We start from the raw sequence: 25,070 nt of genomic DNA on the forward strand, positions 1-25,070 counted from the left end.
TATCAAAATGACACAAACTATGGTGGATGAAAGCTTCTCGGGTTTTCAACCGGGTCAGGGTCTGCATGGTGTAGGCCGACGTTAGAACGTGGCGGAAGAGTTCCACTCTAAGTGCTTCTTCAGGTATGTCGACGATGCATTCATCATTTGGCCCCACGGAATGGATACCCTGCACTCATTCGTCGACCACATGAATAGCCGTCACCCCAACATACGTTTCATCATGGAGACTGAAACGAACGGAGAGTTACCCTTCCTGGACATCCTCATCCGCCGCAGGGGTGATGGTACCCTGGGGCACAAGGTATATCGGAAGCCCACTCATACCTATCTATACCTAAATGGGCAAAGTCACCATCATCCATCACAGAAGAACGCGGTCCTATCCTCATTAATTCATAGGGCCAAAAAGATCTCCGACGAGGATAATTTACAAGGAGAATTGAAACATCTGAAGAGGACCTTCATAGACAACGGATAAAGCCACTTCCAAGTCCATAGGGCCCTTAAAAGGGTCTTTAGACTAGACATAGGAGACAAACCAAACGAAGAACGGCCTCCAGCATCAAAAGCCATCCTGCCATACGTCTTCACGGTCTCGGGGAAGATAGCAAGGATTCTTGCTAAACACAATATTCGTAGCATTCACCTTCCTCCTAGCAACTCCGGGAACAGCCGGTATTTACCGCATTCCATGCGAATGTGGTAAAGTGCATATTGGAGAGACGGAGAGGACCATTGAGACGAGGGTGAAGGAGCATCGACGCCACCTCCGACTCGGACAATTTGAAAAATCGGCCATTGCTGAACACTGTGTCCAGGAAAATCACAATATCCACTGGGAAGAAACTGCCCAACTTGGAAGAACAAGAGGCTATTGGGACCGTATAACTAAAGAAGCCGTAGAGATCCGTCTTCACCCCGACAACATCAATAGAGATCGAGGACTGCAGCTAAGTAGCGCCTGGAACCTGGCATTAAATAGGACGAGGAAGGAGGAAAAATCCCGGACCAATCAGAGACCACCTTGGCGAAGGAGGAGGACATAAATATCGAAACACCGCGACATCGGCATCATCAGCCCTGAGGATGTTGGGAAAGTCTCCCAACGAAACGTCGGCCTACACCATATAGACCCTGACCCGGTTGGAAACCCGAGAAGCTTTCATCCACGCTATTCACCGGGAAAAGTTCAGATTCTTCACGACACAAACTATGTTGATTGTACTACCTCTTAGCAGATATTCCTCCCCTGGCCTTCAACCCTCCAGATTTCGTCCCGTATCCCACATATTGTAAGCCACTTGCCTTCCTCCTCATGGGCCACGGCTGCAACTTGACACTCTCGCGCACTTCCTTGTGCAGCCGGAGGTTTTCGAAGATCTGCTGCTGTGTGGCGGCCGCGATGGCCGAGGGCGACGCCGTGCCCGCCACCCCCTCGGCCACCGGGTCCGACGCCTCCGCCCCCCGGCCTTCCTCCGCCACCGCCAGCGAATACCCCGTGCTGCGGATTAAAAGATTTGGCAGATTATGGGTGAATTGAAGCATAACATAGTGAAAATGTGGGTTTTTAATATTGCTTTCAGATTTTTGCGGGAAATCTTTTAAAAATCTAGATTTTTTCGATTTTACTACTTTTTTAAAAATCCAAGAGCAAAAGTTTCGCGAAGCTGTTCTTCAGAATTCACCGGGCTCATTAACGATAATTTTCAATTTATTAAATACACCGGTTTTTTAATCCAGTAAGCCAGCTGGAGACGGCAGTAAAGCTATGTGGAATTTTTGTATATATAAACTATTAAGCGGCATTCAAAACCTTTTTCGATGTTCTATGAATGAATGAAAGGCCCCAATTATAGATACATGCATCCTATCTGCTGATTTTTTTGGTAAAATATAGATTTAAACGTCTCATTGTGGAAGGATTGTACTTTATTGATGAAGTAAACATTTATAACACTCCTCTCTTATTTAATAAAAAAAACTACCCTAATATGAGCATGCATGGAGTAAGCACGGACACGTCGTATGCTTTGAAGACGCCAAAATTATAGCAAAGGAGAACGAATACAACCGTCGCCTGGGGCCGTATTCTGTAACTCCAAACCGATCGGTGCGGCACCGATTCGTCGGGTGCGACGTCACACCGACTCCGGTAAGAAGTCGTGCGATTCTGTACGAACCCGATCGGTGCGGCACCGACGAGAGGACGGGAGATCGTCGGTAGCCGTACCGACAGCAAAAAGGTGTCGATACGGCCACCGACTAGTGGGTTTCATAAACTCGGTGCGCATTGTACGTTTTATTTTGTTTTTACCTCATCACCGAGTAAATAATGAGGTTTTCTGCAATGTTATCATTTTCTGCCCCTTCGAATACGCCTCTATAATTCACTGTGTCATCATCTATATTAATTACCTTGACAGAAATATAAGATAATGGTTAAAAAACATGAGGTTTGCTAACATATAATGACTTTATCTCATTTATGTTATCACTTTATTGAAATTTCACTCGCTTGTAATAGGCTTTATTTCTCTCTATCATCATTTATTTGCTCCTTTGACATAAAAAATATATTTTTGATTAAATATGAGTTTTTCCGCAATGTTATCACTTCATCTCACTCTGAATAGGCGACTGTTATTTCACTCAATCATCAATTTGGCGTTTCTCTCGGCATAGAAATAAGATCTTTTTATTTAAGTATGAAGACATGTCACCAAAGGCATCGTCACAATATCACCTTGGCATGCAAAGTACCAAATTATATTTCATTGAATGTACCTAGAGATGCATTAAAATTTGATGAGGTGGTTGGCTATCCAATTACATTGCATTATAATTTTTTACTCTTTTTCTCCCATTGATCTCCATAGATTATATATTCCACCGAATTTCATCATTTGAATAGCATCCAGTACGCGTTGATTTATTATCAACGACCCAGAGGTGTTTGCCAACTATTTGTGCAGTTTTTTAATCATTACCTCTATAAATCTATAATTATGGCAAATTAAGCTAGGATGACGCGACCAATATCCACGTACTAGTTCAGGGATGGCGAAAATGACGGCTCAAATAATGACTCTCCCACGTAATCATTTTCAGAGATGGCAGGGATGATCACAGTCCCTATTTCCATCATTTTTTTCCATTGAGTTTGCCATCACTGAACACTCGCGTTGAATCAACCAAGGTATTTTTTCAATCGAATACATCGAAAATGCAGGAAAAAAGACGCAAAATAGCGCGAGAATTTCGTATTTGTAGCCGTGGGGCGCTGTCCAGAACGCTCCAATCATTCACCATACAGTTATATGAAGAGCGGTAGCTGCTGGTGCTATGACGCGTCTAAGCTCGTGCCTTATGGAAGTCTTGGGACGCCGCCCGAGCATGCGCAGAGCGACGTATCGAGTGAGTTGACATCACCGCACCGGCCGGGCGGCGGCCGCATAATCTTGGTGTTGCAGTGTTGCAGAATACCTTGTTTTGGTGACCAGTTGACTTATTATGGGTAAATTGCTTTATCAAATGAGTGATTGGTATGTAAATAGGTCTAGTTGTAGTTGGGTAAATCGAGTTAGCCATTGTAAGTGTTTTAGTGCTAGTGAATAGAGTAATAGAAATAAAAATCAACGTTTCAGAATCAGCATTGCCAATTTATATTTACACAGGTAGTAAGTTTAAGCATGAGAAACGTCAGTTGAGTAATAATTTCAAAGGCGGTCAAGATTCAAGAAATTTTAATGGTAAGACATTTAAATATGCAGTTCCATTTATCAGGGGTATAGAGCCAAAAAATAGCTTAATCGACAAGAGCGAATTAGAAATAGTCCCGAATCGCAAAAATACTAGTTCCGAAGTAATAATCGTGGCTGTGGTTAATTGCCGTCTTTTAAGAAATACGATTCCCGATTTTCATCATTTAATTCATTTTACGAAGTCTGACGTAATTATTGGGTGTAAAAAAATAAAACTTTGTAAGGTTCACTATTATTGACTGTCACCAGTCACCTGAAGATGTAACCACGTTACGAAACCCGTGTCGTGCCCATATTAAAATAATAGTGAACCTTGCGAAGTTTTATTATTTTTACTTTCAATATGGAGAGGTTTCACAAAGTAAAGCCTGAAGTTATCAGTTGTAATTATTGGAACTGAAAGTTGGTTAACAGATGATGATTCAGACAATGAGATCTTCCCAAAATCGTTCACCGTTTATCGGAAATATAGAGTAATCGAGTTGGCGGCGGAGTATTCATAGCTGTAAAGAATTCGATCGTCGGCCAAGCGGTAACCGTACCTGAGACCAGCGTTGAATCTGTGTGGTGTTCAATTAAATGCCCAAAATCCAAAACAATATTAGTATGCTCGTATTACAGACCTCCCAACTCAGATATAACATCAATGTTGGATTTTGAAACCCAAATAAACAGCATAGCATCCAAGTGTCCTGAAAGAAACTTGACTGTAGGAGGAGACTTCAACGTACCTTCTATAGATTGGCAGACGTATAGCTTCATTCCTGGTGGGAGGGATAAAGTGATTTGCGAGGCGTTATTACACACTTTTGTATCCAATTCATTGTTTCAAATAGCATCCGTACCTAACAGAGGAGAGAGTAGTCTTGATATATTTGCGACAAATATACCTCATCTGGTAATAAACGTGAACACCGTCGATGGAATAAGTGGCCATAGGGTAGTAACTGCAAAGTTTTCTCTGAATACCGCTGAAAATTTAAAAAAGAACGTAAATTTTTCATTTTTGAAAGGGCTGATTTTGATGAGTTTAAAATTCATCTGAAAAATGCTTTCCCTGCGTTTCAGGAATCAATAATAAAGTTAAATGTAGAGGGTGGTTGGAAAGCTTTTCTTTCGTTCGTAACTTCGGGAATAAATAGCTACATCCCTAGTAAAACAAAAAAAGAAGGTAGCAACTCGAGATGCTATGACGCGGAAGTGAGAAAATCATTAAGGCGACAGAGAGCGTGCCATGCTAAAATGAAAAAGGTCAGCATGGATTTATCCGCTAATGAACGCGAGTTAATAATTAAAAAATATCAGTTGTCTAAAGCCGCCACGAAGGAAGCGTTCAGGATTGCATTCACGAATTTTAAAAGAAAAACACTAGTAGAGCAGTAGCGGGATAATCCAAAGGGATTTTAGTCTTATGTTCGGAAAGTTCAAGGTAAAAGATCTACCGTATGTTCGCTAAGAAACGATAATGGAGATATGTTGACAAACAGTTGCCATAAAACCAATTTATTAAATTCCTTCTTCAAGAGCGTATTCACCGAGCCTTCTGAGAACTCATCCGAGAGAGTTGACAATCTCTGCTTACGAGAGATACCGCCTATTGACATTATTGCGCACGGAATAGAAAATATATTGAAATCGCTCAGTCCAAATAAATCACCTGGTCCAGACAAAATCCCCTCTCGCGTATAGAGAACTAGCCACAGAAATTGAGCCCTTCTTGGAGTTAATATTCAGTAAATCCATCAAGCAACACGAAGTACCTAATGACTGGAAAATCGCTAATGTAACGCCAATATTCAAAAGTGGAGACAAGGAACAGCCATCTAATTACAGACCGATATCTTTTACGTCCATCTCATGCAAAGTCCTTGAACACATCGTAGTCAGATCGGTTATGAAGCACCCAGACGCGCAAAACTTGTTAATGAGAACTCAACATGGATTCAGGAAAAGTAGATCATGCGAAAACCACTTAGCGCTTTTCGCCCACGATATTTTAGTCTCCGGAGAGGACAACATTCCAGTAGAAACGATTTTTCTTGATTTCAAAAAAGCATTTGATAAAGTACCCCACGGAAAGTTAATAATAAAATTGAAATCTTACCTCCTAGATGAACATGTCATTTCCTGGATAATAGAACTTTTTAGCGACCGGTACTTTTTTGAATTTTATCATTCGCTGCGATGCAGGCTGCTAGCAGGTGGCAGAGTACCCTGCTAGCGGGTGGCGCTCGGCTTAAATAAGGATTATTAATACCTTATCAAACGAAGGAAACTTTCCGACCATAGGCAGTTTTAATAGGTGATTATTAAGGCATTTTCCCCTGAGCTCTGTGCCTCATGCATGCATTGGTAATCTCAGACGATGTAAAACTCCCATCTACTCGTATAGAAACTAGGCCCCTGTGACGTCACGTGGAGTGGCATCGCATGGGCGCCAAACTGGCCTTTTTCAAATGCGGTTAAAATTGACCATTGCCATTCGCCTAAACTAGGATTTCTAAAACCAAATAATTTGTATATTATGAATACACTAATGGTGGGTAACGAATCGCAATCAATGCCTTTCGTTTTCTTTGATGAAGGAAACTACCCTATTGTGCTGCCAACAACCCCTTACGCAAATGTTTTCAAAAATCCCCGCCTGAGTCGCTGACGACAGTGCTATCCGAATTTCTCGGAGAAATAAACAATTGTTAATATTAAAACCGGAAATTACACGCGTCATATTATCATTCACCAAAATATTAACGTTGCCACGTAAGTGAAAATATTATATGTTAACAATAAGAATTCATAGTTCGCTTTCACATCACGTCGAGCAACGGATATTTTTGAAAACCGATTGAAAAGCACCCACACTGCCAATATATACCATTCTTCTACGAGACGGACTATGGCCATCTACACATAGTTTCGTAGGTCATAGTGCTGCAATGCAATTTCAAAATGTATTTACAAAAATTGAGCGGCGCCACTTCCGCCGCATTTTGGAAATTGAGTTTCGGTATTTTCTATGGTACCAGCAGGAGGGAAATTTGAACAACATTCGCATCCCCCGCAATATTGCTATTACTAAATCATTTAAGGGTAATGTATGCGGTAAATTTGTAACGTGCAGCTGATTATAGTAAATAAATACACCTCCAGAAGAAATTCGATGTATTTTCTCTCGTGAATTGACCGATTCATCGAAGTATACTTCCATACAATTAACGGAGTAGCCTAATGATAAAATTTAAAGGACGTAAAATACAGAAAATACCTGCCGAAGTTCCACTGCAAGTAATACCACACAATTCTAGTGCCACTCAATGAAATTCAGTTTGATTTGGTGACAATAGAAGACTGTTTCGTTCCCGTGCATGACTTAGGAGAACAAGTAAAGTGACGCCTTCGATATCAGTGAGGGAGTTCGCACAGTGGTAAAGCAGCGGATTTTCCACTGCAGTCGAATGAAGGCAGTTGCCCGTTTTTTAAAAAACTTTTCTTATTCTCGCAAATTTCGTGTTATGACTTGCGGTCGAAATTTCTACATGAAAAAGTGGAGTAGGTATGTCAATGCTTCAATATTTACAGTTTGTTTACGGCATACCGGTAACTTTTTTTCGAGCGATGTAAATGATCAAGCTCTTTTAAACAACTCTGTAAGCCTATAAACTAGTGGCTCAAAGAAACATCATTTGGGACTGTTGTGCTGTCGGAGTGTACATATACAACGACGATTTTCGGCTTATGCGCATTGGACCAAGTTTGAAATGGCCAAGTCCGAGATCACGAGATGGGCCTGATTGGCTGACTGCGACGATATCTTTTGTTTTTATACTGTTTCATTCGATACTTTAATTGGCAAAGATGGCTTTCTACGTAAAAGGATATTATTATATCTGACAATACAAGCATAGAAGAAAATTATAAAAAATAGAAAAAAAGGAAATTATTCATCAGATGCTACGCTGGGAGCACGTGTCTCTATGGGAGCGAGGCTTGGACGTTGGCAGCATCAGAGAAGTAGAGACTGGAAGCATTCGACATGTGGTGCAACTGAAGAATAACGAAGACAAATTGTGATGAGGAAGTGCTCAGATGAGTGGGAGAAAACTTTAAGATAGCAAAAACCTTAAGGAGAACACGGGACAACTTAGTTGGCCGCATTTTGAGACATGATGGCCTCATGAAAACTATTTTGGCTTATATTGAAAACTTTTTCTTGAGTCCTCTGCATAGATTATGTTGATGTTCAGGAGATCTCCTTTAAAAAGTGAAAAAATTATTAAAATTTCGGATTCGAACCCCCCCAGAACTTCACTGCCACTACCGCGCACAGTATAGGCCTACTGGGCCACGGAGCGACGCGACGTATTGGTAAGAGATAAACGGTGAGTCCAAACATGAATCTAAAGATAGTAAAACCCTGACACGGAGCCCGAAAGAAAATACACCGACGGCCCAACGTGAGCGTGGACGTGAGTTACTCCTGTACATTCCATACGCTAATCTTAATTCTGATTGGGCTCAAGCTCCTGCAGTTTGACTCCAGCTTCGGTAGCTAGGCCGCGTCCGCCTCCGTCCTCGTCGGCTTTTGGTGGATACGAGTGAGGGATGCAGGTCGCTTTATGTGCCAACCTCACAATTTTTCACCGACCCGGCTCCATCAGTTTAGTGACTCCTGGGTATCCACATACTTTGGAAACGATAGTACACAATGCATGGAAATGGGTTCTCCAACCACCAACCAACGAGAGACCAGCAATGAGAGATTGACAAACACTGGCCAATAAGAAAGCATCACCTGGATGAAAAGGCCTCTATAAGAAGGTAGTTTTCCGTGTTTGATCACCTGACGCTGACTATAATGTCAGCGAAACTGCTGTAAACGAAGCCAACGGCCTCAGTGAGAACCCCAATTAAATGCATTAATAATCGTTTGAGGAGGTAATGTTGCGTAGCAGAATGGAAATGCCGAGAGTGACTTACTCTCCGGAGCTGGTGGTGAAGACGGAGGATCGTCTGCGGTCTCGGCGTGCGGTGAGGGAGGCGCCGTCGGGGGAGAGCGGGGAGAAGGGCGATGAGGTGCGCCGGGTGGAACGGTGTCGTCGGCTGCGGCGCGTGGACGCCCGACGCCGCTGCTGAAGGATGGCGCTCACGCTCGCAGAGTAATCTTCCTCGTCGTCATCATCCTCATCGCCCTCCGCCTCCAGACTCCGACCTAAACGAGTCAGGGGAAGATAATAAAAAATAAAAAAACTTGTTTATCGCGAAATAAAAAAAATGCAAGTAAATTTTTGCTCAAATTTTCAATATACTTTGATGAAAACAAATCTGTTGTTATGACTTCATCATACTCGTTCCTTAAAATGATCGCAGCGCTGCCATCGGATTTTGGTGGTTATTTTTGAACTAAAATCCATAATAAATTTTGAATTCTAAATAGTAATTGAGATGTAGTTAAAATCACTATGAAATCGTTAGAAACTTTCATTGTGATCTAGTTCTGAGCTATCCTGAAAATTTCAGCCAGATAGCTAATCGGGAAGTGGGTTAAAATTGAGTTGTAAGGTTTGACCCGGACAAGATGACTAACAGCAAGGGAGTTCTTAAAAATGTTTTAAAAAGGAAGATGCCAATTAGCCAAAGGGGACCATCTCCGCGAAAAAACCTTCGTAGAACTGCCACGCTGAGAGGAAAGTTCTCAATGGAAGTTATTTTACGGTTCATTAGAGAAATTTTAAACAGCAGCAGATGATGAACAAAATTAGCCAACTTCATGCATGAAAAACCTAATTCAACATCAGCGTGAGCTTTTCATAGCGTTTCACAGTAAGTTAAAATTAATACATCAAAAATTATTTTCATAAATTAATTATATTACACATAATGAGACATTTAAGAAGAAAAGTTACAGGAAGTGACCGTGAAGTAATATTCGACCTGAAAAAGGTTATCTTTAGCATTTGTTTTGATACTATGATATATTATAGGTATTAGTAAGCACTATAGTGCGTATTACTCAGCAAAAAATACGAATTGTGTGATGGGAATATCTCAGAATATTTAGATTACGTGAAAACTCTATGGCATAACTACCACACTACCATGGAAATTGTCATCGGAACTTATTTATCGCATTTTCTTAACAGCATCTGATAATCTACATAACTTGCAAACTTAATGTATGGCTAACCTAAATCATCACGAAGGTAAGCATTTCACTTTGTGTGCCAGCACATAAACAGGACAAGCGCGCGCCATAAACACTCCAAATACTGTTGCACTACCTTGCTGTTATGAGACTAGGACAGCGGTTGGCAGACAATGAGAAGATTGATGCAGTAACAATACATTCCTTCATAAAGCTCTTAAATGACGTGACCTGATATATTTAAGTAGAAAAGTTACAGAAAGTGACCGTGAAGCAATATACGACCAAAAGAAGCTAAAATAGCATATTTAAAAAAATCCAAATCCTGATTTTTAACTCATGATTCCAAAAATTTAATATTGTATTTGAGAATGATCTTACGGTCGAAAGGCGTCGTACATTATTAAATAAATTTGTAGAAAAAATTTCTATCTCTATTTTCCATTGAACCAGGATATCATTCTAGTACATCTCGCCTGCCTCAGTTGCCCTTATTAATCGAGTCGTTTCATGGACACTTCTGCTTCCAGCACTCACCGTCCGGGGGCGCGGAGGTGGGCGGCGTGCAGCTGTGGGACACCATCTGGTATGGGGGCGGTGTGGAGGACAGGGGCAGCGGGGGCGGCTGCTGAGCCATAAAGATCTGCTTGGCCCTCGTGCCCACCACCTCCGGGCCGCTCCGCCTGCAGTCTCCGGGGGACGAGCTCCTCCGGCCCCCTTCCTCTTCCACCCCCCCAGGCTCACCTTCCACGGTGAACTTGACGGTGGGGCGGTAGTCTGGCGGGAAGTTCTGCGGCGATGGAGTCTGCCGGGCGAAACGAAGCAATCCCATGTTAACATTGTCATATTATGTAATGCGAAATAAGTCACTTCGTAATGTTCCACAAAACTATATTATTCCGACCCAGGGTTTCAACTACTAGATAGTCAGTATCAAGGTGATCAAATGGTTCAACGCTAGCCTCCTACAAACCGGAACACACCTATTATGTTTTTCCAATCTTTTAAGTTTTAAATTTGATCACCTTGACGATGACTATTTAGTAGTTGAAACCCAGGGTCGGAATAGTGAAGTTTTGCGGAAAATTACGAAGTGAGTCATTTCGCACTATAGATATATAGTTCCACTAAGTGAAGCCTGAACACTTGATATATATATTCACATATTACAGTGAGCGGAAAGGACACGTAACAGTTTTACCAAGTAGACAGCAAATAAAATCTTATTGACGGTTCGGGCCGTAATAGTTCTATAATCTTTTTATATCAGTTTTTATCGTGTCACTCTGCACAGTCAGACTTTAGGGCATCTCAATTGTACCAAGTGATACCGGGATGGGGTTTGTTACGTTTGACGCCGAATCTTTGCGCGCACATTTCAGACTTAGTCCCAGCGCTGTAGCTCGACGTTGCGTTAAGTTTCGGCAAAAGCGGGGAGAGCGTCGCTTAAACTCAGTGGCGGATACAAATAGGGTGCGCAGGGGGCCCGCGCCCCCTCCTTGCGGGGCTGCACGCATTTCCGAACATTGCAGAACTACAATTGTAACTTTTTTATCATAAGATATCGTTGTCATGTACGTGCGTATAATCAGTTTAAGATAAAGCATCTTAAACTTTGTATGTAACTTGACTATTTTTTATTACCTACGATAAAAGTATTGGTAGCTCAAAATATCTTTTGCGCCTCCCTTGAGTTTTTTCTGTATCCGCTACTGCTTGAACTTACGTCGACGGACTGCATTTCAGTGTCGCATTCAATGCCACCGGACCACTTCGTTTCCAGCCACGAATTAGCTTTCTGTTGCTGTTATGTGGTGAACGTCCGTCGCCCAAGCGTCGCTCTTCCGTTCGGCAGGCTGCATTTTATTTTCCCATTCAATGGACCACTTCGACTCCAATCCACGAATTCACCTCCTGCCACTTTCGGCACTCGCCATCGCGGGAGCGAGGCAGGGGGCTACGAAGCACGAAACAAAACACTCTCGCCAGTTGGTGCACGTCGTGAGACGAGTAAATTTGTGACTAAATTTGTATGGCACGATGAATGCTTTCGAAAATTCGTCGCGTTGTTTACCTCTGACAGAGTGCGTGCACGTTCACAATACAACTCGACCCGGCTGTGGAACAGTCCGGTTGGCACTGCTAGTCTATTATTTTAAATTGAAAATCGCTCTCTTTCCTTCCCTTTTCCCGCCTGCCTTTGCTTTGGTGTTTATTTCGTTTTTGCGCGTATAGAGGGTGCTTTACAACTTTCGGAGTATATTGCATTGTTAATGTAGTATGCAATATTTATATTTATTGCTTTAACAATAAAATACATTAAATCAGCCTAAATTACTTAATATTATGAAAATCTTATGGTTACCAAAAACAGCTTATTAGTAGCATTTGTTAATCACATACTGGATTCATTTCTTGAATATTAATCCAATGTCATTTGACCAGAGGGGTTATCAAACACTGTGCATGGGTTCAGAACTCATAATGCCGTTGCCAAGCCAAAGGTAGCGATGATAATGCGATGCTAAATTTACTTTTACAATTGATCATGGAAAAGCGTTTGTTGACCCTGAAGCTTTCGTCTTTTAAAGCTGGTCGATAATTTCTGAAGCAAAGATTCGCTAGGTTGAATCCGAATGTTTCCTCAAAAATGACAGAGTGGTCGAAGCCCGCCGCGGAAATGACGAAGCAGCAAATTATCCTGCGTCACTCAAAAGCAAGACCGATGGCGAACCGATGGATTGACCTTGATTCGAGGGAATCCCTTCTTTTGTCGGGCGAAGATGATGATACACATTTCAGCAGTGGAGTCAATACTTTTGCATGTAAAAGGTGCGGGTAAACCCAGCAGACAAAAAAAACAATTGATGCAGGTGTTGAGTCTGAATGAATTTATTTTTTGTTAACATGGAACTTGGGAGAGAAATAACCAAATCATCTGATATCCTGGTAATAAAACTACTATCCTGGCACTTCTAAGTTCTATTTAATATCCGCTACAGCACTAAATTTACTCAGAAATTATTTTTTTAAATAAACAAAGGACTTGTATGATGTGGTATTTTGAGGAGGCGAACGATGGTTGAGGTAATTTACACCATTAAGGAGAAATAGGGAAGGAAGGGTGGAGTGAAAACTTGTTTCGGCAATAGCCTGATCTTAACGAAAGGCACCAAAAGGATCACTGCCGAACGTCCCATCCGACGGACGAAGTGCTGTACTTCGTCCAAGTTCCCTCCGAGAACCACTCAAGCAGGGATCGGTCAGTCTCTGAGAAATCTCTGCCACTGTCGGAATCTCAACTCGAACCCATCGGGTGAGAAGCCAATACACTAGCCACCACACCAACTCAATTCCAACATAGAGTGCTCATGTTACTTTGCACATTTGGGCAATGATGGACGGAGGCGCTCCGGGTCGATGAAAATTGTTGAAATTACGTCATGGTATGGACATAAATTTAAGGAAAATATCAGTCCGAGTAAACACATCGTGGGCAATAAGATATGCAAATAATTTAGCTTTTGGAAAAACCAGCATTTTAACAAGTAGTATCAAAATCTTGCGAATCGAATAAAACTATAAAAATGTATAATTCGTACTTTAGTCTTCATTTTCCATCGTACAACTTTTCCGGTGAAATTTTGCACGAACAAATTCACGAATTTCGTAGATAAGTTTACTCTGACACGGACTAAATTTGTAAATGTAATCGCCTTTTATGAGATTATATTATTGCGGTATCATGAACGTTTTGGTTGGAGCTTTCGAAAACGTAACCATACAAAAAAGCGGAAGCTATCTGCATAGCGTCGCGACGCATCGTAATATTTCTCAATGGGAACATTTTTACTTGCTAAAAAGCTCACATTCTGAGAAAAATCATTCGTAACATGTGTAATTCTGGACCAATATGCCACCAATCTAAGGTAACGATTGTCACTAAACGTCTTTCAAGGCAGATCCTGGGTACACAAGCCCAATCACCCCCTGAGCCCAGAAAAACACGTCCAACTCACCTGAGGAGGAAAACCAAAGACCCAGAGTCCAGGGTGCAGCCCACCACGTGGGAAAGCCTTGAACCCGTGGGCTCTAACTCCAGAGGAGACCAAGTACCGGATACGTGTGTCTGAGAAGAGGCGATCCAATTCAAAAACAGATGAAAGACGCAGTCGCGAGCGAAGCACACGGTCGCGGAGGTTTCCATGCGACTGAACGAAGAGGTACGGCCCGTGAGGAGGACCCGGAGAGCAATAGGCGGTGCAGGGAAGACGGGGGAGGGTGTTGGGGCCGAGGAAAATAAGATGAATTGGAGAGAGGGGAGAGGGAGGTGCATAACAACACCCTTGGAAGCACTCAAAGAGGCGTCTCCGCCGGCACGAAAGGAACCCGTCTTCTCTGCCCCACCGCACCAGGCCCTCCTCAGGGTCCTTCCCTTTATCCACCTTGGCGGGAATGATGCCCCCCGACCACCCACGCAGACCCACTTTCGCCTCGCACCTGTAACCACGCCCTTTGAACTTGGCGGGAGAGAGGGCGCCGGGGGAGTGGAATGGAGCGGGTGGGGGGGGGGGCGAAGGTGGTGCTCAAACGGGTGAGTCGAAGCGAGTGCCAAAGAGGGAAGACCCACCACCGACTGCTTGGACCGCTAAAGCACTGCTTCTCCAGAACATGATTTACCTGGCCTCCATCACCCCATACATGCTACATGGGCGTAGATCTAAGTCTTTTTTTAAGCATAGAGGTATCAATTTTATATCACCAATATAACTATTGTCTTCTATCCTTATGTGACGTAAAATTGATGGCAGTAAATATCACTTGCTTTATTTGATAAAAAGAACCATAGTGATGACTCTTTGATACCATTTTATGTCAAAAATAATCCACTGGCTAATATTTACCATATCGAAAATGAAAACATTAAGTGATATTTACTAGTTATATCAATTTCATCTTCATTTAGATTCAAATTTAGGCACTAATTTCATGCTATGAAGATGAAATCATCAATTTCTGAAAGCTACTTTGTTTCTATGAAAAGTATTAAATCGAATGCACGAAGACAGTGGGTAATTTTCGAGGCTTCTGTCCCCCCTAAATTTTTTCCCCTGCGGCGTCATACTACGATGCATCTTCTACGGAGATCACTAGTACAGGGGAATAATGACACTTCATTTTTTCATACCGTTACAATTCATAATATCTCCCACTAACCAACGATGAATTTAACTTTCAGCAACATGGAAATGGAATTAAATATCAGATAGATGCCAAATAGAGCATGTCGCACCGCGACAAAACCGGTCGTGTGAAATTAAATTTTTGAAATTGTCAAAGGTTATTTTATTTTATGCGAAGGAATTTTATGAAGTAACGCTTGAAACAATTGATTATGAAAATACTCTCGATTTTAACTGAATTATAGCCGTATGAAATGAATGGTTTTCCAAAGTGTGCGACTTGAGAGCGAATTGCCAGTACATACCATACCACCCAAGCTCCCCACAAAGCAAATTTATAGCTACGTGCCTGATTAATGGTAAGAGTTTTTCCAGTGATATATCGGGTGATATTTTAATAGTATCAATTTTTAACAACAGCAATGATATAAATTTTTGATACTCACGGTTGTTTAAAAAAATCACTTTTTCATTACTACTGGTGTATCGAATTTTGTCAACTTGTTACACGGATGGGAACTTTAAATTGATATTGGTGATATAAAATTGATACTTTTATGCTAAAATAAAGAAAAATGATGCTTTTTAGGTCTTCGCCAATATAAAAAGTACCAGGTGTGCTGGCCAGCTAAATTCTCAGTTCAAAGCGCATTCGAAAGCTAGGTTTTACTATGTTATTTAAAAAAAAAGGGACCTCGGTGAGCAACAAACAATTAGGGCAACCAGGGGTTTATAAGCTTTGAGAATTTAGATTTTTTTCGATTATATTTGGCTTCTTTCCTTAGTATTAAAAGGATACTTCAAATTACTACAAATATAACTTTCACACGACGAATGTAGTAATGCACGCAATATTCCTAAATACACTCACACTACTTCAATGGTCGTAATACGGATTAAATTTTTAGCGGGTCGTATAGAGAGTGCAAACTTAGAGCCTTCTCCATTGATGCAACAAAAATACTTTTCTAAAACCGCAAGGGCAATAACAGCCATTGCAAGCGTTTATGTAGCTATATGGATAGCTTCGTTTTCTCTCTATTCAACATACCTATTAGGCCAAGTGACCCGTTAGTGAGTCATGACTCGAGTAACCCGGAAGTGTCGTGCCTCATTTTCTTTTTTAGCTTGGACTGCGGCGACAGAATTTACCACTTAAAATAAGCGTTCACCTAGTTACAAGCATTAGAATTTCATTAAAGTTTTGACCCACACAGCCAAGGAAGATTAAATTTACCTACAGGCTCTGTTAGGGTAAAAGTAAAAGACAATGTGCATTGACAAGGTAGGAAAGTCGGCATTGAAATCTATTTCTACTCATTATATTCTTAATCTACTGAGCAAAACTGCGTGCTGACATATGTGCGAAGTGCATAACGGAGGGTACATGCTTGGAGAATATTTTCAGAATGTTTCACAGTGATGATGTTTTCGAAGTACCCTATATTTTTGACAAATGGTCCGAGAAGTAAATTCGTTTAAATTTAAAATTATATTGAGAATATATACCACAGTACAAAACTATGATAAAAACAAGAAATATAGCGATAGGTGTCAAATACCTTTTACATTAAGAGACTTTTATGTTGGCAAATTTAAATGCCAACAAAGTCAGATTTACTTTAAATATTACAGCGGATATAACTGAGAGATATTTGGTGATTGTAATCAGACTTGAAAAGACTAAAGTTTGTGCAAAAATGAGACGAGTATCACGGTTTATCTTTTATTATCATTTCAGTAAATATAATTAAACCCTGGTTGGTGTTATAATTCAGCCTTCTTTGGTATCAACTCTATTCATATCAAAATAGTACGGCGTTTTTATTGAAAAACTCGAGTAAATAATTTATGAAAAATTTCTAAATGATTTCTAATTAAACTGAGGCGTATAACGGTCAGGGGGGGATCGAAAAATGAAGTCTTCGAGATCTTACGAGGTATCATAAAATTTTAATCACACGCGTGTAGCATATTATGAGATTTTCTAATTACGGATCGTATAATTAAAGTTCATTAAGCCATTAACTTTTACAGCGGGAATCATAATCTTAGCAGGTAGATTAATGCTAATATAATTTGAAAAAAAATTACAAAATATCCATAACGGTGGGTTACCCAAGCCTCTGGCAAATAACCGTCTCCTGCTGATTTGAATGAGATCGTTGAAGAAGTCACAGCAGTGGCCAATAAGTTAATTGGTGAAATGAAGTCTTCAAATTATAAATAATTAATCTAATCCAAGCAATTAATTTACTTCATCATGTATGAGATGAGGATGCATGGATATAGGGTATAATAACGATTTTTCTAGTCCAACAGCAGATGCTTTAATGAACCACATTTTAACACAAAAATTGAAGCATCATCAGACGATCTTTCCTAAGACAAATTAATGAAGAGCAATGTCATCGAATGATGCTCACATTAATGTCATGAACTCCAGTGAAAAGAATAGTGATGCAATATTCGCGAAATTTGCAGTTTTACATGGCTTTTATGCATCGACTGATAACTTAATATGGGATTTATCCTCTTGATTAAAGCCAGGAGATGTATCGCAGTCATTAGAGAATTGAGACAGCAGTCATATTCAGGCATCATTCTCACGAATGGAATCTCGAGTCTAAATGAGAAATCCTGCAACATATGCTGCCGGTAGTTATTAGCAGTCTGCTTATTGCATAGCCTGCAGGATGATGCGATTATTCTACCAATCAAGTAGCTTGATCACATCGTAAGAAAGAAGTATTAGGTTGAGTAGAGGGATAAGCTGCGATTATTTTAGCATCAGTTCCATTGCATCCTGCATTCCATACCTGCATTTGTGAAGCCGGAATTATTAATCAAATGGCTTTAAAAATTTAACGCTACCGAGTGTCGTTGGAGAGCAATGTGAGATGGTACAACGGGAAATAGAGATGGAAGGTTTTCGGTTGAAAGTCCGTCCAGAAAATCAAGATAGTATGGGGTTCATGAGGACTAATTTTCACTTTTCAAAAACGGCGAAAACACTCTTGCATACGGAGAGAGTATTAAAATTCATTGGCCGGGTCAATTTTTAGCTTAAAGAAGTCATTTCCTTCGGACTTTTCTACCATTGAGTCGATAAATTAATTTTTCTAAAATGCCTGTCAGTATCAAAAAATTCATCAAGGAAAACAGCACTAATTTCATAAAACCTTCAGCAATGATCATTTTACGATTTGCTCAACTCAGTTGATCAACAATGAGTTTGGTTCGATAGGTGAGATTAGGCTCACTTGTGACTGAGAGTGAGAATGGACTTCTTATAAATTCAGTGCAATAAGCCAAGCTTTCGAGGCTTAGTATATTTTTTAACACTTTTATGAAATTTGTTGCATTGAAATCTAGCTTTTAAGTTTCACCACTTAAGTCTATGATGTGATTTCGTAGTCTTAAGCATTTACGAAAATACAACAGTATATTTAGTAATGGGATTTTATAGTGCCAAATAATAATCAGAAAATGAAGCCTTCAATGCTATCAAAGTAGAATCTAGAGCATGCGCACTTGAGACGAGAGGAGTGGATAAAAACAGAATGGCACAAATAGCAAGGATCCAAAGAGATAATGGGAAATAAGGCGAAAAGCTATCAATCACGAATATCCTCCGGCGGTTAAGCCGCTAGAAAGACTAAGGGATATGAATGGGGAGCGGAAAAGCATTCAATTCCTCTCAAATGAGCATTTTAAGATCAGAAATGGAGATAGAGTCCTAGATAAAGGACGCAAGTGTTATAGAATTTAGGAGGTTTTATCTAAGCATTTTAGCTCAATGAATCATCATAATCATCACTGGTCAACAATCTTAAGATTTTTTTTGACGCAGCTTTCCACTCAATTTTTCTATCAGCTAATATTTTCACACCTACGTATTTCTTCTCTTTCACATCCTCCTTTAACTGTACTTTGTATTTCATTCTCGGTCGTCCATTTTGACACTTGCTATCTGCTTGTCCCTCGACGATTGCATTTATCGTGCAATCACCGTTTACGTTGAGTTGTCTCATTATCAAGTTTTCTCTCGTACTCTTCTTAGGACTTCTTCATTACTTACTCCGTCGATCCATTTGATCCTCAACATTCTTCTGTAGCACCACTTGTTGAAGGCTTCTACTCTTGATTTATCCGCTGCTGTCATTTTCCATGCCTCACTTCTGCAGAGAAGCATACTTCAAATGTAAGTTCTGATAAAATTTTCCCTTACTTCAATGCTTTTATTTCCCGCTGTAAGTAGAGGTTTCTTTTTTTGGAATGCTCTATTCGCCTGGGCTATTCCGTCGATAATCTTCCTTACTTCTCCCATCACTAGTTATCCCGCTTTCCATATTTCAGAACTCATGCTTTTCTTTCATTTTTGCTTCCCTATGTCATGCTACTCTTGACTTCTTCTCTTCTTCTACATACTAATATCTTTTTTCTTGGCAATTATATTCAACTGATATCTACCCATTGTCCAACTAATATTTAATCTGCAACTATGTCATTGGCAAATCTCAACACGCCATTTTTTTCTCCATGAATATTAACGCCTCTCCTTGATTTCATTGATGGCCTGCTTGACGAAAACAATGAAAATTGCTGGTGAGAAGCACAGGCATATCTCACTCCTATTCTAATTCTGGCTTATTAACGGCTGGGTCCTGATTTTATCACCACTAGGTACTTGGTTTCTCCAAAAACCGTGAATGATTCTCCTGAAGTTGTAAAGAACTTCAATTTCTCTCATGATTCTAAGCCTTGAATATCGACCGACATTGTCTAACGGCTTCTCTAAGTACACAAACGCAAAAAAAAGTGGCTTACATTGCATAAATTGCCATATAACTGTTCCTCAGTACCTCGTGAAGATGGTAACTGTTCCTATGTGAAGACATGTCGTAACTCTTTATTTTATCGTACGATTAATAGCCTGTTAGTACTAATTGTTTAATATTTATATATTGAAGGTTATTATGAATTTATAAAAAAATATCTTATAAAAGCATGTATGTGGGTCTTGAGCGACTTTGCGGGCGGTGACTTGCGGTCAGTAGGTATGGAGAGGTTACTAACTTAATCTTACAGAATGTTGTGATTCTTATTAGTGGTGTAAACCCCGTTGTAAAATTAATGTCTGTTATCTTTTAGTCTCCGACAGAGATACTGTCTCTTTAGAAACCATGTCATAAATTTCTTTTTCGCTCTTCTGAAGCCCCTAAGGGTCCTTATTTCCAATCACTAACAAGATTCGGAGGATCAATCAAAGCATTCGTGAAATGGCTGACTGGAAAGGGATGTAAAAATACGACCTCGTAAAATAAAAGATTTGAATCTTCATTCCCTTCCTACAAGAGCGTCACTTGGTCACGATATCATTGATTACTTTCTCCCCTTTTCTTCACTTTCCTTCGTCTTATTTATGACTCTTTTTCGTTTTCATCAACCATTTTATGCTCACCTGTTCACCTAGAATGTTTACCTACCAAGAATAACATCCCTTACAATTTCATCGCAATACTTTATAATGATATGAAATTAGTAATGATAACCAATGAAACCCTAAGAGCTAAAACCCGCATAAGAACAAAAGTTATCGAAAACGAAGTGGAAGCGGATCCAGGTGACAAGGTAATTTTTAGATGATCAGTGAGAAACCTGCGGATGAATAAATCAACTGGAAATGACGATGTTTCTGTCGATCTAATCAAACATACTGGAGAAAAGTCCTTGAACCAGCTGTACGAAATCATGTGTGGAATGTAATCAACCGGAGAAATACCAAAGGACTCGAGAGGAACATCATAATTCCGATTCCCAAGAGGGATAGCGGAAACTGTGACAAATGGAGGACCGTTAGCCTGACAACACATGCATCCAAATGACGAAATGAGGAGGATCATCAACAAAAGTATAAAAGGAAGAGAAGAAGAGTACCTGAGGGAGAACCCATTTAAATACTGAAAAAGCGAAGGCACAGGAGAAGAAGTAATATCGGCCATTAGGGTGGTAATAGAGCAGAGAATGGAAAAGACTAGTGGGTCTTATTTATAAAGTAAAAGTAATTACCGACCAACGCTATCGAATTTTGGGTGAAATAATTATTATGAAGAGATTAGTTTCCAAATAGATGGTCACAGAAATTCATTTTCTCTCCGAACAAAATTTTTTAAGATAAAATCTAAGCAGGACTCTCAGAAGTCACATATCTCCTAGGCCCATCTCTATTTCTGTTAACGACAGCTTCGTCACACGCCTATTATGGCGACAAACGCTTTGGTACGTGGATTATGATTTGCGAATTAAACCATTAGCATTAAAACGAAATCCACAGTAGCCTTAAAAAGATCAACACCCATTTACAATGCAATCAACATGAAATTATTTCGCGACCTCTGTTACTAGGCGTATTCCTAATGAACACACCTTGGTAAGCAGTTGGCTCTGCTGAGTTTGCCCCGAAGACACGGCGAGGGGTATCTAATTAGTGTGCGAGCATGAAATTCCAGTTGGTGAATACGGAGGAGCGGGGGGAAGGAGGGAAGAAAAGGCTTCCGTGCCGTGATTCGCGCACGGGACGCCAGGGGGAGTAAGTATCCGGAGGAGGGCGAAGGTGTGGCCGGGTGGTGAACTGAATGGCAGATTGGGTCTCGGGCACAGGAAGGGAATGGACAAAGGAGAGGGAGGGAGAGAAGTATTGCGTTTCATTGTTTGGCCAGACATCCGTCAACAATGCCGCAGGTCGTTATCCTTGCCGGGCCGCGAATGAATGGAGGGAGGCGCAAGAGGGGGGGGGTGGAAGGGAGTGAAGACTAATAGAATGACTCAGGCTGAATGAAGACGTCTGAAATGTTGATGCCCTTTGGCAACATCTATCAATAAAATTCGATAACACTGGGAAACAGCCATTTTGTTATCTTATATCTGTGATTTGCTTTTGACTAACTTTCGGCCCCTAGATAAAAAAAATAATCTTAGTTTTTATCTATTATGTTAACTTTTTAAGCTAAAAATTACCATTTTTCTCGTACGTCGTAAAAATAATGAAATTATCATGTAAAGGTAGATATTTTAATGAAATGAAACTTTTATCCTTATTTACGAAACGATATATACAGCTGATTTAATGAAACGCATGATTTATCGCTGCGTGCGGACGTACAATAAAATATCAGTGTAGGCAACGTGCACACCACCTAACATCCCCCCGGAGAACATGGCTACGAGCCTGCATCTCACCACAGTATCTCCGGCGTTACTATGCACCTATGCATGTTATCTATGCACCTCTCGCTGGTCTCCTACGGCGTTATTCGGAGAAGGTTAATGTCAGCCAATGAGCTCAATGAGGCGTCCATTCTCAATTCAGCAGTGTGATAACATTCACATAAGGTGCAGATAAAAATCTTGACGTGCTAGAAGAAAACTAACTGCATTTTTAAAATAAGCATACCTATTTTACACTTAGTAGCTGACATTTTTAAATCAACAGAAATTGTTTTAAAATTGTTTCCAGTGTAAACCATCCATCGCAATGAACTCAATAGAAAATATTGACGACATCATACACCGCGCATACGATCTACCGAAGTTAGATTGGTCACACTAATGATTGGAAACATAAATAAGACGACGTACATAGTTCAAAGGTGAGCATATTTCATTTATAAACTGTCGCAATTTTTTGTTCGCAATGTTCATTCTGGCGTTTTGAGTCCAGTGGCCGAGAACGTACTAATAGAATAATACGTAGACAAAAATGAGGATAAATTTTTATCAAAAGATGGCTCGAGCATTCTTAGACTCTTCTCCCAGCTGTTAAAGTAAACGCTTTAGTGGCCCATTGAATCCACATTCATTGCCTGATCCATTATTTTCTCATCCTAAAAATATGAAGAATTTCTTTTTTAAACAACTCAGTAATCGTTTTTTTCTTATAATATACTCAAAGGAATGATTAATAATTTTATGAGTAAATGTTAGTGGAGGATCAAATAATAATTTCTCTAATTACTTATCAAATGGAAAATAAGAAAAGATTTTTGGTACATCCGCAGAAATAAGAATTTTGCGCCTCATTTGGCCCACAGCTGAATTATGTTCGACGTAAATATTAATCAGTTTCTTCTATGCTCCTCAAATTATTATGTGTGAGCCGCCAAGTAATTCATCTCCAGTCCAGTATTCCATCGATTCAAATTGTGACCGTAGGAAGCGGCGATGAGCAGGGCTAGTTTTTTTTGTGAGCGACGCATAAATCTTAGCTTTTACAGCTCGTGGGCACGCATGATTATTCTCGGCACGCACTTCCCCTCCAAGTCTGAGAGGCAAGAAAGAGTAGTCTTCAGCTACATATACTCACCTTTAACAAGACTCTAGGGAAGAGAGAATTTAAAGGAGAACTAAAGTTTTAGTGCAAGTTAGTGAACTTTCGTGCGCTCCCCTCATTGAAAAAAAGTGATGAAACAAATATATCTATTGGGAAAAATAACATATTTCAGGCCTCTTTTAAAGAAGCAATATAGAAACTCTCCTCGCTCAAACAGTATTGCCAGTGAACAGAATAAGTATTATGCCACAAGGTGGTGGAATCCCTCACTACTAATAAATAAAATTTCCAATAAATGACACCTGGCAAGTATAAGAGAGTGTTATACGCGTCAGTAGCTTCAACTTCGAAATTTACTAACCAAATGGTAATGCCTACCTATAAGCATAATTAGCTAATGCCTCACACCGAGAAGTGTCATTTGCTTCATGGAAAAATTAGTTGAAACTGTAGAGAATTGAATATTGAAATACCTTTTCTTTAAAATAGCAATTTTTAATTAAAATTTCACTAAACCTAAACTAATTTTAAGCCCTAAGTCACAATAATTCCTTTTTTAGAGTCAAATTAAGTTGACGTTAATAGCATGAGATTATGTTATCATTTATAGTATTAAAAATGCCGAGGTTGATGCCTAGTTTCAAGCAAAACAAATTATAACAAAGAGAGGAATCTCATATCTCGGAAATTTTCCCGTTGCTATATAGGTGGTGTGTACAGTAGTGATGGGCAAAGTCGATCATTTTAGTGATTCAATCATTTTGACTCGAGTCACATAAGTGATTCAATCAATTGATTCAATCACTATGATCGAAAAGACTCAAATCAAGATTCAATCACTATGATCGAAAAGACTCAAAGGAGTCATGATTGAAAAGACTCAAAAGGAATCATGATCGAAAAGACTCATAAGGAATTAAGATCGAAAAGACTCAATCAATGGATGTAATAAATCACTTTGAATAATCGAATAAATACTGCCTTATCTGCGAAGAGCATTGGTAACGCTGATTGCTATCCATATTATCATTTCATATACTATTTTAATTGTGAATTCCTAGATGAGTAAATTAGATTGAAAAAATGAAGGAAGCAGTGTCATGAAAATATTTGGGAAGGCGAAACTGCCACAGTTTCTTAACACAAATAAAATAATTTCTAACTATAGTTGATCAAAATATAACACAAAATACACCACACAATGCATGAATCTGATCTGCAGGATAATTTTATGAACGGCACAATAAAATATAACCAGCTTTAACTTCTACTTCTTAACGTTCTCCTACAGGAGTCATCTTAATATTTTCCTTTTACGTGTATTGGTGTTATTAATACTGATAACTGCTGGAAAACATTTAAGAAAAAGATTACACAAGTATTCAGTTCTTCATAAAATAGTATTTAATTTTATCACAACTATTTCTGCCCTGACGAAAAGAGATTAAGCATCAGTCCATGAACATACGTATGTTCATGCATCGGTCGTTCCAAATTTTGAATCAAACCGGAAACCGAGATGATTGATATGAAACCGGAAGTCGGAGTGATTGATGATTGATGATCGACTTGTTTAACGAAATGAATCATGAGTCATTTGATTCACCTAGTGATTCAATCTTTTTGATCGAATCGTTCATGATCGACCC

At 39.9% G+C, this 25,070-nt stretch overlaps 1 protein-coding gene across 1 annotated transcript in view; it reads right to left on the minus strand.

Moving 5' to 3' along the window:
• LOC124159669 (transmembrane channel-like protein) overlaps nucleotides 1-25,070 on the minus strand; it is a 112,959-nt gene that overhangs the window by 36,810 nt on the left and 51,079 nt on the right. The window contains exons 3-6 of the mRNA XM_046535576.1: nucleotides 13,926-14,491; nucleotides 10,444-10,711; nucleotides 8,742-8,973; nucleotides 1,309-1,504 (exon numbers count right to left, since the gene is read on the minus strand). Coding sequence (XP_046391532.1) covers nucleotides 1,309-1,504; nucleotides 8,742-8,973; nucleotides 10,444-10,711; nucleotides 13,926-14,491 — 1,262 coding nt within the window. The remainder of the gene's footprint in view (nucleotides 1-1,308; nucleotides 1,505-8,741; nucleotides 8,974-10,443; nucleotides 10,712-13,925; nucleotides 14,492-25,070) is intronic.

Source organism: Ischnura elegans, chromosome 5, assembly GCF_921293095.1.
Source record: "Ischnura elegans chromosome 5, ioIscEleg1.1, whole genome shotgun sequence".
Lineage (NCBI taxonomy): Eukaryota > Metazoa > Arthropoda > Insecta > Odonata > Coenagrionidae > Ischnura > Ischnura elegans.